Source organism: Salmo salar, chromosome ssa01 (genome assembly GCF_905237065.1).
Source record: "Salmo salar chromosome ssa01, Ssal_v3.1, whole genome shotgun sequence".
Taxonomy (NCBI): domain Eukaryota; kingdom Metazoa; phylum Chordata; class Actinopteri; order Salmoniformes; family Salmonidae; genus Salmo; species Salmo salar.
The window spans coordinates 56,915,829-56,931,013 of NC_059442.1; the positions used below are offsets into that span (position 1 = coordinate 56,915,829).

Sequence of the window (15,185 nt, forward strand, 5' to 3'; positions counted from 1 at the left end):
GAGTTAACCACCTGTCACCGGCTTCATTAGGAAAATAATCGGCAGCGTTGTTCCCACAGTGATGGTTCGCTGCTTCCCCAATCAAAAGCCCTGGATTAACACGGAGGTTGGCGCTAAAGGACAGGGCTACTGCACACAGGGATTTCGCAGACAACCCTGAGGCTACGGACGAGGACAGGAACAACAAGTCCAGCTATGACCTCCGCAGAGTCATTAAAACAAACAAAAGGTCAATATAGGAGGTAAAATCATACTACACAGGCTCCAATGCCTGCTGCATGTGGCAGGGGCTACAGTCCATTACGGATTACAAAGGAAGACCAAGCTGCCCAATGATGCCTCTCTACCAGACAAATGCTCTAAGGCTTCATGCCACAATGAGTACCACCCTGTAGCACTCACATTTGTAATCCTGAAGTGCTTTGAGAGGCTGGTTATGGCACACAAAGTCAATCATCCCAGTTTCTTCAAGTTCCTCGTGTCCAAATCACTAAGGACTTAAGATGGTCCACACACACATGCACAGTCGTGAAGGTGCGACAGTGCCTCTTTCCTCTCAGGAGGTCGAAAAGGTTTTGCATGGGCCCCAAAACATTATACAGCTGTACCACAGAGCACCTTGACAGGCTGCATAACTGCTTGGTATGGCAATAGCACTGCCATCGATAGCATGGCGCTATAGAGGGTGGTGCGGACAGCCCAGTACATCACTGGGTCCGAGCTCCCTGCCATCCAGGACCTCTATATCAGCCAGTGTGAAAGGAAGGCACGGAACAGCTAAAGACTCCAGCAACCCAAGCCACAGACTGTTCTCTCTGCATCCGCACAGCAAGCAGTACCGGTGCATCAAGTCTGACACCAACAGGCTCCTGAACAGCTTGTATCCCCAAGCTATAAGACAGCTAAATAGATAACTAAATGGCTACACAAACTATTTTATTTTCGCACTGTCTCTATGCACACTCACAGGGCCCTAAACACTCACACACTGACACTTCAACACACACAAACTCACGTCATCATTTGCTCACACACACATAACATGCACATATATATATATATATACACTGACTCTATGCACAACCACTCGCATACAATCATCATATACGCCGTTGTTACTCTGTTTATCATATATCCTGATGCCTAGTCACCTTACCTATACATGTCTACTGCTTTCACTACAGTATTTCACTGTATTTCACTTGTGCATGTGACATTGAGTAGGGTTAAATGCACACTAATGCTATTTTTGTGGATAGTAAGATTAATATAATAGTTCGATAAAAACGTTTAGATGCTTTGCAAGAAGAACAATGGTCTGTCATGTAGCATGCTTCTGTGTATAACGTGAGCTGTTCAGTATGTGTTGACAGTTCTTTCCATCGCGCCATTTTTGAAAGATCTTACATTAGCCAACGAGAACTACAAAAGTTTTGCTACTTTTCTCAACATTGTTGCCCTGAATTTAGCCGGCACTATCGACAGATCAGGTGGAAAAAGTCATGGGCTACTTTCTGCACATTCCACGGGCAATGTAAACCGAAGTGACAAACAAGATGTAGCTACAAAGTTAAATGGTTCCAGTATGCCGTGAAGCATTCATCCATGTACAGTTGAAGTCAGAAGTTTACATACACCTTAGCCAAACATATTTAAACTCAGTTTCACAATTCCTGACATTTAATCCTAGTAAGAATTCCATGTCTTAGGTCAGTTAGGATCACCACTTTATTTTGTATGGGATTAAGGTCTGGAGACTGGCTAGGCCACTCCAGGACCTTAATGTGCTACTTCTTGAGCTACTCCTTTGTTGCCTTGGCCGTGTGTTTTGGGTCATTGTCATGCTGGAATACCCCATCCACGACCCATTTTCAATGCCCTGGCTGAGGGAAGGAGGTTCTCACCCAAGATTTGACAGTACATGGTCCCGTCAAATTATGCGGTGAAGTTGTCCTGTCCCCTTAGCAGAAAAACACCTCCAAAGCATAATGTTTCCAACTCCATGTTTGACGGTGGAGATGGTGTTCTTGGGGTCATAGGCAGCATTCCTCCTCCTCCAAACACGGCGAGTTGAGTTGATGCCAAAGAGCTCCATTTTGGTCTCATCTGACCACAACACTTTTACCAGTTGTCCTCTGAGTCATTCAGATGTTCATTGGCAAACTTCAGACGGGCATGTCTATGTATTCTTGAGCAGGGGGACCTTGCGGGCGCTGCAGGATTTCAGTCCTTCATGGCGTAGTGTGTTACCAATTGTTTTCTTGGTGACAATGGTCCCAGCTGCCTTGAGATCATTGACAAGATCCTCCCGTGTAGTTCTGGGCTGATTCCTCACCGTTCTCATGATCATTGCAACCCCACGAGGTGAGATCTTGCATGGAGCCACAGGCTGAGGGATATTGACAGTTCTTTTGTGTTTCTTCCATTTGCGAATAATCGCACCAAATGTTGTCACCTTCTCACCAAGCTGCTTGGCGATGGTCTTGTAGCCCATTCCAGCCTTGTGTAGGTCTACAATCTTGTCCCTGACATCCTTGGAGAGCTCTTTGGTCTTGGCCATGGTGGAGAGTTTGGAATCTGATTGATTGCTTCTGTGGACATGTCTTTTTTACAGGTAACAAGCTGCGGTTAAGAGCACTCCCTTTAAGAGTGTGCTCCTAATCTCAGCTCGTTACCTGTATAAAAGACACCAGGGAGCCAGAAATCTTTCTGATTGAGAGGGGGTCAAATACTTATTTCCCTCATTAAAATGCAAATCAATTTATAACATTTTTGACATCCTTTTTTTTTCTGGATATGTTTGTTGTTATTCTGTCTCTCACTATTTAAATAAACCTCCCATTAAAATTATAGACTGATCCTTTCTTTATCAGTGGGCAAACATACAAAATCAGCAGGGAATCAATCAAATACTTTTTTCTCCCACTGTATACTCAATTAGTATTTGGTAGCATTGCCTTTAAATTGTTTAACTTTGGTCAAACATTTCGTGTAGCCTTCCACAAGCTTCCCACAATAAGTTGGGTGAATTTCAGCCCATTCCTCCTGACAGAGCTGGTGTAACTGAGTCAGGTTGTTGGCCTCCTTGCTCGCACACACTTTCTCAGTTCTGCCCACACATTTTCTATGGGATTGAGGTCAGGGCTTTGTGATGGCCACTCCAATACCTTGACTTTGTTGTCCTTGAGCCATTTTGCCACAACTTTGGAAGTACGCTTGGGGTCATTGTCCATTTGGAAGACCCTTTTGCGACCAAGCTTTAACTTCCTGACTGATGTCTTAAGATGTTGCTTCAATATATCCAAATAATTTTCATTCCTCATGATGCCATCTATTTTGTGAAGTACACCAGTCCCTCCTGCAGCAAAGCACCCCCGCAACATGATGCTGCCACCCCCATGCTTCACGGTTGGGATGCTGTTCTTCAGCTTGCAAGCATCCCACTTTTTCCTCCAAACATAACAATGGTCATTATGGCCAAACAGTTCTATTTTTGTTTCATCAGACCAGAGGACATTTCTCCAAAAAGTACAATCTTTGTCCCCATGTGCAGTTGCAAACTGTAGTGTGGCTTTCTTATGGCGGTTTTGGAGCAGTGGCTTCTTCCTTGCTGAGCGGCCTTTCAGGTTGTCAATATAGGACTCCTTTTACTGTGGATATAGATACTTTTGTACCTGTTTCCTCCAGCATCTTCACAAGGTCCTTTGCTGTTGTTCTGGGATTGATTTGCACTTTTCGCACCAAAGTACGTTCATCTCTAGGAGACAGAACGCGTCTCCTTCCTGAGCGGTATGACGGCTGCGTGGTCCTATGGTGTTTATACTTGCGTACTATTGTTTGTACAGATGAACGTGGTACCTTCAGGCATTTGGAAATTGCTCCCAAGGATGAACCAGACTTGTGGAGGTCTACATTTTTTCTCTGAGGTCTTGGCTGATTTCTTTTGATTGTCCCATGATGTCAAGCAAAGAGGCACTGAGTTTGAATGTAGGCCTTGAAATACATCCACAGGTACACCTCCAATTGACTCAAATTATGTCAGTTAGCCTATCAGAAGCTTCTAAAGCCATGACCATTTTCTGCAATTTTCTAAGCTGTTTAAAGGCAGTCAACTTAGTGTGTTAACTTCTGACCCACTGGAATTGTGATACAGTGAATTATAAGTGAAATAATCTGTCTAAACAATTGTTGGAAAAATTACGTGTCATGCACAAAGTAGATGTCCTAACCAACTTGCAAAAACTATAGTTTGTTAATAACAAGACATTTATGGAGTGGTTGAAAAACGAGTTCATGACTCCAACCTAAGTGAATGTAAACTTCCTACTTCAACTGTATACGGGTAAGAGTCTAGCTACATTTTCAGATATAAGTTTCTAATTTTGTCAGAAAGTTAAAGCATGCTGTTAGTTAGCTAGCAAATGTTAGATCATACACCTAGCGAGCCAACAAGCTATGTAGTAATATCATTAGAATCAGAAAACCATTTGCATTGCTAGTTATAGCCTAATGTTAGCTAGCTAACATTGAACCCAGTTTGTTAGCTTTAGCTACCTGCAGATTTATACTACAGCTATGACAATGTTTGTATTGGTAATAGTATGAGTTGGGATTATGCCGGTTCATTTTTTTTAACCAGCTCGCGACATGTCTAAACAAAAGACTCCACATCGGCCAGATGATTACATGACCCATCAAATTAGCCAGGTATGTCTGGGGGTGATTATGGCCATCTTTTGTATTTCATGAACATGTTTACAGGTCTAGACAATAGTGACCCATCCACTTAGCTAGATGTAGCTGGGGGGTGGTTAAAGCATTTCCTTCACATGACCCATCAATTTAGACATGTGTGTCAGGTAAGCGTCATCTAATAATGATAAAAATATTTTATCTGGACACTTTGTTTTTTTTATATTGCTACTATGCAAGTAACCACTTCACTGTACCATTTACACCTTCTGTATCCTATGCATGTGACAAATATTTTATATAGCGAGCATTTACCACATGGCTTCACATGTGAATCCTTAAAGAGATCGGTTTAAGAGGGTGTGAACGATGCTGAATGGATGTAGACAAATAAGAGCTCTCCAGTAGGTGTACATTCAAGGGCCATTATCTCAAAAGTGGGGTTACAAGTTGATGCAAAATTACTTTCCCATTGTTTCTCAACTACAGTGTATGATACTGTCTATTTTTATGTAAAAAAGACTTTCAAATTTTGCCACATAAGATCGAGCCGGTCGGTCACATGAAGTTTGTATGTGAGAACTACTTCTACTACACATACTTTTCAGTTATTTCCAAATTCACTGAACTCGCACTAAAGGAGGGAGGCTCACTCGGCTGGTGCTAGCACATGCTCTGATCAAATACACAGCTGGAACACTGATTAAGGTGTGTACCTCTCCTAATAATTTGAAAGATTGCTGAGAAAACCAGGTGTTTTAATCAGCGTATGCTTACTTTGATTTTGACCTTACGCCGATAAGCAGAGTAAGGCGTTTACATTACTATTCCATAACCTGCCTACTGCCATAATCTATTTCATATTGAAATATTAGTGTGCATGTAAACACACTCAGTAAAACTTGAAACATTTGTTGGTTATGGAAGTGATGCCCAGAGGAGCCTCGTCCTTCATAATCCGTATTGAACTTCGTAATGGCATTGTTCAAAACAACTGGCATGTAGCGAAAACATTTCCATTAATCGAGTCTTAGGGAGTGAAATTAGGGGAGAAATAAGAAAATGGATTTTACACTTGAGAAAAACATTTACATTTAAGAGACAGTCATAGCACAACACTTTGGTTTCGATGGATTTCTTTAATAATACTGACTTCCAAGTCCTTTGTTTGCTGATGTATTGATTACCCAGCAGGCTCTGAACTTAGTAGCTCTTGATCTCACCCAGAAAATCTCACCCAGAGGTGGGAACAGAGAAAGGGGTGCTTCGAGTTTTGCTGACATCATTGCTATCAATAGCAGTTCCAGACTAAGAAAGTCTCGGAAAGTATTCAGAATCCTTCCCTTTTTCCACATTTTGTTCGTTACAGCCTTATTCTAAAATGGATACAATAAATGTTTACCTCAATCTAAACAAAATACCACAGCAAAAACAGTTTATACATTTTTGGACATTTATCCAAATTTTTTAAGAAAAATAACATAAGTATTCATACCCTTTGCTATGAGACTTGAAATTGAGCTCCGGTGCATCCTGTTTCCATTGATCATCCTTGAGATGTTTCTACAACTTAGAGTCCACCTGTGGTAAATTCAATTCATTGGACATGATTTGGAAAGGCACACACCTTTCTATATAAAGGTCCCACAGTTGACAGTGCATGTCAGAGCAAAAACCAAGCCATGAGGTCGAAGGAATTGTCCATAGAGCTCCGAGACAGGATTGTGTCAAGAAACAGATCTGGGTAACAAACATTTCTGCAGCCTTAAATGTCCAAGAACACAGTGGCCTCCATCATTCTTAAATGGAAGAAGTTTGGAACAACCAACTCTTCCTAGAGCTGGCCGCCCGGCCAAACTGAACAATCGGGGGAGAAGGGCCTTGGTCCGGGTGGTGACCAAGAACCCAATGGTCACTGACAGAGCTCTCGAGTTCCTCTGTGGAGATGAGAGAACCTTCTAGAAGGACAACCATCTCTGCAGCACTCCACCAAATCAGGCCTTTATGGTAGAGTGGCCAGACGGAAGCCACTCCTCGGTAAAAGGCACAGGACAACCCGCTTGGAGTTTGCCAAAAGGCACCTAAAGGTCTCTCAGACCATGAGAAACAAGATTCACTGGTCTGATGAAACCAAGAATGAACTCTTTGGCCTGAATGCCAAGCGTCACGTCTGGAGGAAACCTGGCACCATCCCTACGGTGAAGCATGGTGGTGGCAGCATCATGCTGTGGGGATGTTTTTCAGCGGCATGGACTGGGAGACTAGTCAGGATCGAGGGAAAGTGAAGTTATTTTTTATATTTTTTATTTAACCTTTATTTAACTACGCAAGTCAGTTAAGAACAAATTCTTATTTACAATGACGGCCTACCCCAGCCAAACCCTGACGATGCTGGGCCAATTGTGCGCCGCCCTATGGGACTCCCAATCACAGCCGGTTGTGATACAGCCTGGAATCAAACCAGGGTCTGTAGTGATGCCTCTAGCACTGAGATTCAGTGCCTTAGACCTTTGCGCCATTCGATAGCCCAAGATTAACGGAGAAAAGTACAGAGAGATCCTTGATGAAAACCTGCTCCAGAGTGCTCAGGACCTCAGACTGGGGAGAAGGTTCACCTTCCAACAGGACAACGACCATAAGCACACAGCCAAGACAACGCAGGAGTGGCTTTAGGACAAGTCTCTGAATGTCCTTTAGTGGCCCAGCCAGAGCCCGGACTTGAACCCGATCGAACATCTCTGGAGAGAGCTGAAAATAGCTGTTCAGTGACACTCCCCATCCAACCTGACAGAGCTTAAGAGGATCTGCAGAGAAAAATGGAAGGAACTCCGCAAATACAGGTGTGCCAACCTTGTAGCGTCATACTCAAGACTCAAGGCTGTAATCGCTGCCAAAGGTGCATCAACAAAGTACTGAGTAAAGGGTCTGAATAATTATGTAAATGTATAATTTTGAATAAATGTCTAAACCTGTTGCTTTGTTATTATGGGGTATTGTGTGTAGACTGATGAGAGAAAAAAACAATGTAATCCATTTTAGAATAAGGCTGTAACGTAACAAAATGTGGAAAAGGTCAAGGTGTCTGAATACTTTCTGAATGCACTGTATTGTACACACATGAGCAATCAATGCTATGATGTACAACACTCAAACACACACACAAGCTGTGATAAAGTGGGCAGGCAAACCTCAGCTTTTAAAAAAAAATCCTCTTTCGATTCTCTTTGTTTTTCTCTTTGCCTAGTCCTCTCTGACGCCAGGGTCAGACAAAACATGTGAAGAGCTCTGCAGCCTTTTAAAAATCACCCAGGCGACCGCTCTCTCCCCATTTCTCTCTCTCACATCCAAGAGTGTCACTACGGAGTGCAAAACACATTCAAGCTCCAACAATGCCACTGTGACAAGTGGAACACGTTTTATATACGAGCCTCAATCATTTCCACTAAACGATCAGAGCTATACTTACATCTGCAAACTTGTGGTTTCTGAAATGGGACTTATTGCACTTCAACAGCTGCACGGCCAAATTGCAATCTTGCCGATAGCGCTCCTGTCAGGGAGAAGAATCAACAAGGCCATCTCACACAACACTCAGACACACTTTATTCTCAGAACGGTGTGGTTGATCTGCTCAATGTCTTAATTTTACCACACACTGTGGTCCTACACTATACACAACTTTAAATCTGGTATGTGATAACTCAAAGAGGGACAGTGAGAACACCCACGTTCAACTCCTCCAGCTTGTCAATGGTGTTCTTGGCATCCAGGAGTTTGTTGGTGAGCTCCACTATCTCCTGGTCCATGGTCTTCTTGTCCCTCTCCACTTTACGGAGCTGCAGAAAGAGAATGGTGAGGGGAGAATAATGTCAGAGAGCAGCTTCACGCATCATTCACACAGGGATAACCATAGCCAATGTAGCGGTGCACTAGCTGCTGGACTCTATGTTTAAGTAAGTACACCAGAGGCGGCTGGTGGGAGGAGCTATAGGAGGACGGGCTCATTGTAATGGAATAAATGGAACGGTATCAAAACAGACCAAACGCATGGAAACCACACGTTTGACTCGGTTCGATTTTATTCCATTACAGTGACGCCGTCCTTTTATGGCTCCTCCCACCGGCCTCCTCTCAAGTACACATGAGGAGTGATTTCCTCATTGATTAAAGTTAAAGCATGTCTCCTCCATCCTCCCCGCTGGCTGACACAGCAGCACAGAGACGGAGGCTGCTGCTTTTGTTCTCCACTCAGCTCAGCAGTGTGGTTAGAGGGGGGAAAAAAAAAACAGGCGCAGGACGTGTCCTACATAAACAGATCGATAGCACATTATGAAGTAACACAGTGTGAACTCAAATGACACTGGGTCTGAGTCTGTGCCAAGTCCCCCTAATATGTAGTTACTCCCTCTCCCACTCACCCATGCAATATGTTAAGGGAAAAACGACCGCTAACTTTAGGAAAACACCTGGGCAGGTGACATGCTATTGTATTTTTTTAGAGGGCTAGTGAATGGCTTCAGTTATCATACAGTTAGGTGAGTGACAGGTAGATTACACAAGGGCCATGACAGGCAACAATTGATCAAATACTCTGGAGCTTCAGTGCTAACATTATCTGATGTATTATAAATCGGGATTCTCTAATATCAAAAAATGTCTCTGATTTCAGAGATACCACAGGAATAGCCTGTGGTCCTGAGTAGCTGTGGTGACTACCCTTTAAGTAAGATTAAGCCCACAAATTGTGCTTGGTACAGTAGGGACCTCACACTATATGTGCAATGCACCTGTCCAATTTCAAATTGGAAAAACAAACCGCCGGTTTTCTCTGGGCTTCTGAACATTCTCTCGCAGCAAATGATCCCCAAACCCAAGCTGGAGAACTTCCAAACCAATTAAGAGTGCGGATCCAGATTCTGTGACTCCTGCGTGTGTATGTGTAGTGCGTTTGTGTTAGTAAGCGAGAGCAGGTCCAGATTGTACAACAATTTGGAATACATCAATATCGTGCATTAATATTCACCACAGGTTCATTAGAGCCTCCAGCGAGCCCACTGCGAGTGGCTTGAACCTGCACCGATACCCTGTAAGCCCACTAGCCGAGCGCTACCCTGATCAGGCTTGCTGTTCTGTTCGGGGGGGGGGCCCTATCTGCAGCTTATCTCTGACATGTTGTAAATTTACTGGATGTTAACTGAAGCCAGCACGGAGCTCTGTCCGGTGGTTTCAGATCCAAATCCTCACCAAGGGATAGGGTATAGTCACTAACATTAAATCACACCTGCTTGAAGAGAGGATAGAGAATCAGTGAGAAAGGGAGTTACTGTGAGACATTTACACAGAATGAGACCCAGACTGTAGCTCCTGCTCCATTGCTTGCCATGTCAAAAATGAACCAATTATCTGTATAGTATATTCTCAACTGGAGAGTCTGAGGAGAAAAATAAATAAATAAATAAAAGCACACAGAAAGAAGCCAGTCAGCGCCTCATTGTGATGCAGAGACGCAGCTCAACTGGGCAAAGACACGGCCATAAAACACCTTAGTGATCTCTACTACAGCACTTGTGCAGCAGCGCATAACAAACCTATGGTAACTCAAAAGGGGATATATAGAGAGGTGGGGGACTTGAGACTAGAAAAGTAAAGTTTGAACCACTAGGCACACCTAGAGAATCACATTATTTCCCCCCAACCTCAACCCCCATAGCAGCGCTACAGACAGGATGATCTACTGCGGGACATCTAGAGCAGTTTGCCAGGACAAGACAGGAGGATGGAGAGACTTCTTATTCAGAAACAACAAGCAGAGCAGTAATGAAAATGACAACAGTAATAAATGATCAGGGGGGGTGATAGGGGAGGTAGTCGGGAGAGAAAAATAATGATAACGCAACTGCGTAGACCCAGGTTTGACTGATCGCAGCCTGATGATGAGACAGCCCGTCACGAATCGGCAGCATGAGGAGAGAGAGGAAGAGAATGAGAGAAAGACAGAAGAAAAAAAATAAGACAGACGGCTGGTGAGAACGAAGACAAGACAGAACATTTTGGTCTCTTCTATTACATGAGATCGCCAGTGCTTCATCGGCTAATAAGGTTTCTGATTGCAAACTCCTCTACCGCAACACGTCAGAATTAGTTGAAATAAGGCATGCAATTTAGGGCCTCAACTGTTCGACAGTGGTCCACAGGCCTATTCCCAATCACACTATCAATAGACCTCTAAAAAGAACTGGGAAATATCATCAATTTAGGCTCAACACAAAAATAATGGAATCCCCAAGGATGAGGAAGGAGGATTTTAAAGCTGTGTACTAGGGGTGACCGAGAGTACTCGATTCAAGGTTTAATTTGTTTACTTATAATTGAATAGAAGTACTCAATTTCGAACTACTCTGCTCGTTAAATTTATAAGCACTGGCAAAATGTCTAACTAAGTTGTGTTTGTCTGGAGTATGTCAATCACTTTGAAAATAATGTATTGAGTATCAGAACAACTGGTAATTGGAACAATTACCGCAAACTTTTCCCCTTCAACCCCGTTTCACGCTGAGATGCGAGTATTCAAAATTATTTTAGGCCAGCAACACAAAACACAGATACTCTTTCAATTGCCCATCCCCTGGCTAAAGGCCACCTTTGACCGAGTGAGTGTGGGGACAGAGCATGTTTTGGACAGAGTAATCCTCTGGTCAGTTAAAAGAGATTACCTCACATCAGGGACAGTCCCCTCCCACACACGTCCCATCCATAAAGCTCCGACCAGCCCATTCATACTCTATCATCTATTTTGCTAAAGATACCTCTTCTACACTGACAGCAGGGCTGGACTAAAATCACAGTAGAATGTTGGTAGATAATATGACAGTAAATAGGCCTATGTGGTGTGAATCCATTCTGGGAGGGCTAGCCTCTGGTTAACGGGCAGTCAAGGGAAACTGCTTGTAGTTCTACTCAGATCACATGCCATGCAGAGAGTTGGCAGTTTCACAGCAACATAGTTGGTCTTTCCCTAGTAACACAGTGCAGCTTGACTTTGATTGTCACACAGCTATCAGAGGGGGGGGACCATACGACAGTCACCAGCAAAGGATCACAGCTATATACACTCAGATGCCAGTTTATTAGGTACACCCATCTAGTACCGGGTCAAACCCTCCTTTGCCTCCAGAACAGCCTGAATTCTTCAGGCATGGAAGTGTTGCTCAATTGGTATGAAAGAACCTAGGAAAACATTACCCACAGCATTACCAGCCTGTACCGTTGACATCAGGCTGGATGGGGCCATAAACTCATGGCACTTCGCCAAATTCTGATTTTGTCACCAGCATGACGCAACAGGAACCGGGATTTGTCAGACGAGACAATGTTTTTCCACTCCTCAGTTGTCCAGTGTTGGTGATCGCGTGCCCACTGGAGCTGCTTCTTCTTGCTGCAATAGCCCATCTGTGACAAGGACCGACGAGTTGTGCGTTCTGAGATGCCGTTTTGCAAACTGTTGTACTGTGCCGTTATATGACTTTGTGGCCCGCCTGTCAGCTTAATTCTTGCCATTCTCCTTCGACCTCTCATCAACAAGCTATTGTCGCCCACAGGACTGACGCTGGCTGGATGTTTGTCATACCATTCTCAGTAAAGACTAGAGAATGTCGTTCGTGAAAAGCCCAGGAGGCCGGTCTGCCTGCTTTATACAGCAAACCACGGCCACGTGACTCACTGTCTGTAGGAGCGAACCATGTTCGTGAACGGGGTGGTGTACATAATAAACGGGCTACTACTTAGTGTATATACAGGACACACCTAGTCATTCAAGGGTTTTTCTTTATTTTTGCTATTTTCTACATTGTAGAATAATAGAGAAGATATCAAAACTATGAAACAACACATATGGAATCATGTAGTAACCAAAAATGTGTTTAAAAAATCGAAATATATTTTAGACTCTTCCAAGTAGCCACTCTTTGCCTTGATGACAGCTTTGCACACTCTTGGCATTTTCTCAACCAGCTTCATGAGGAATGATTTCCCACATATGCTGAGTACTTGTTGGCCGCTTTTCCTTCACTCCACAGTCCAACTCATTCCAAACCATCTCAATTGGATTGAGGTTGGGTGATTGTGGAGGCCAGGTCATCTGATGCAGCACTCCATCACTCTCCTTGGTCAAATAGCCCTTACACAGCCTGGAGGTGTGCTGGGTCATTGACCTGGTGAAAAACAAATGATAACCCCACTAAGCGCAAACCAGATGGGATGGCGTATCGCTGCAGAATGTTGTGGCAGCCACGCTGGTTAAGTATGCCTTGAATTCACCAGCAAAGCACCCCCACACCATCCCACCTCCTTTAATCAAACCCGCTGATGCTCCAGATTCTCAACTAGTCTAAAGGCCAGTTTTATTGCTTCTTTAATCAGAACAAGTTTTCAGCTGTGCTAACATAATTGCAAAAGGGTTTTCTAATGATCAATTAGCCTTTTAAAATGATAAACTTGGATTAGCTAACACAATGTGCTATTGGAAGACAGGAGTGATGGTTGCTGATAATGGGCCTCCGTACGCCTATGTAGATATTCCAGAAAAAAAATGTGCCGTTTCCAGCTACACTAGTAATTTAAACATTAACAAAATGTCTACACTTTATTTCTGATCAATTTGATGTTATTTTACTGGACAATTTGTTTTGCTTTTCTTTCAAGAACAAGGCCTTTTGTAAGTGACACCAAACTTTTGAACGGTAGTGTATGTATGTATGTATGTATGTAGTGTGTGTATGTATGTAGTGTGTGTATGTATGTATGTATGTATGCATGCATGTACACACACACACACACACACACACACACACACACACACACACACACACACACACACACACACACACACACACACACACACTGACTTCAGAAAGTATTCCCTTGACTTATTCCACATTGTTGTTACAGCCTGAATTCAAAATGGATTAAATGTATTTATTTTTCTCACCCATCTACCCATAAAGTGAAAACATGTTTCTAGAAATTTTCACACATTTCATGAAAATGAAGTACAGAAATAAAATTTACAAAAGTATTCACACCCCTTAGTCAAAACATGTTAGAGTCACCTTTGATAGCGATTACAGCTGTGAGTCTTTCTGGGTAAGTCTCCAAGAGCTTTCTACACCTGGATTGTACATTTAAAAATTCTTCAAGCTCTGTGGGGTTGTTGGTCATTGCTTGATAGTAATTTTCAAGTCTTGCCATAGATTTTCAAGGCGATTTAAGTCAAAACTGTAACTAGGCCACTCAGGAACATTCAGTGTAAGCTACTTCAGTGTCTAGTGTAGTTGGAAAGTATTCAGACCCCTTGACTTTTTCCACATTACAGCCTTATTCTAAAATCGATTAAATCTTGTTTTCCCCACATCAATCTACACACAATACCCTATAATGCCAAAGCAAAATTTTTTGCAAATGTATAAAAAAAATGTATAAAAGTATTCAGACCCTTCCGTCTGGCCACTCTACCACAAAGGCCTGATTGGTGGAGTGCTGCAGAGATGATAGTCCTCCTGGAAGGTTCTCTCATCTTCACAGAGGAACTCTGGAGCTTCATCAGAGTGACCATGGGGTTCTTGGTCACCTCCCTGACAAAGACCCTTCTCCCCCGATTGCTCAGTTTGGCTGGGCGGCCAGCTCTAGGAAGAGTCTTGGTGGTTCCAAACTTCTCTCATTTAAGAACGATGGAGGTCACTGTGTTCTTGGGGATCGTCCATCCTGCAGAAATGTTTTGGTACACTTCCCCAGATATGTGCCTTGACACAGAGCTCTACGGACAATTCCTTTGACCTTATGGCTTGGTTTTTCTCTGATATGCACTGTCAACTGTGGGACCTTATATAGACAGTTGTGTGCCTTTCCAAATCATGTCCAAACAACTGAATTTACCACAAGTGTACTCCAAGTTGTAGAAACATCTCAAGGATGATCAATGGTAACAGGATGCACCTGAGTTCAATTTCGAGTCTCATAGCAAAGGGTCTGAATACTTACGTTTTTTTTAATACTTTTGCAAACATTTCTAAAATCCTCTCCACTTTTCACACTATTGTCTGTAGATTGAGGAGTAAAAAAAATGTATTTTATCCATTGTAGAATAAGGTTGTAACGTAACAAAATGTGGAAAAAGTCAAGGTGTCTGATTACTTTCCGAATGCACTGTAAATGTTGATTCAGGCACAGAAAAAAAGTTGGTCTATATAGTGCAAATGAATGGGCGAAGTCAGTGAAGTTCAATCTACTGCGTCTCCGCGTAGCATGGCATTTCTTCTGTATGGCAGTCCTGGAGGAAGTGCGCGACTGCGCACAAGCGAGGCTTAGAGGGAACAACATTAAGGCTTGCCATAACAAAGGAGTTGAATACTTATTGAACAAAAGATTTCAGCTTTTAATTTTTTATTCATTTGAAACATTTCTAAAAACATAATTCCACTGACATTGTGGAGTATTTA

The 15,185-nt window shown here is 43.0% G+C and overlaps 1 protein-coding gene across 2 annotated transcripts in view; it reads right to left on the reverse strand.

Annotated features, from left to right (window-relative positions):
• Window positions 1–15,185, reverse strand: part of LOC106605561 (tight junction-associated protein 1) — a 147,995-nt gene that overhangs the window by 16,168 nt on the left and 116,642 nt on the right. For both annotated transcript variants that reach the window (XM_045720119.1, XM_045720112.1), the window contains 2 exons: window positions 8,421–8,528; window positions 8,159–8,242 (listed from right to left, as the gene is read on the reverse strand). In XM_045720119.1, coding sequence (XP_045576075.1) covers window positions 8,159–8,242; window positions 8,421–8,528 — 192 coding nt within the window. The remainder of the gene's footprint in view (window positions 1–8,158; window positions 8,243–8,420; window positions 8,529–15,185) is intronic.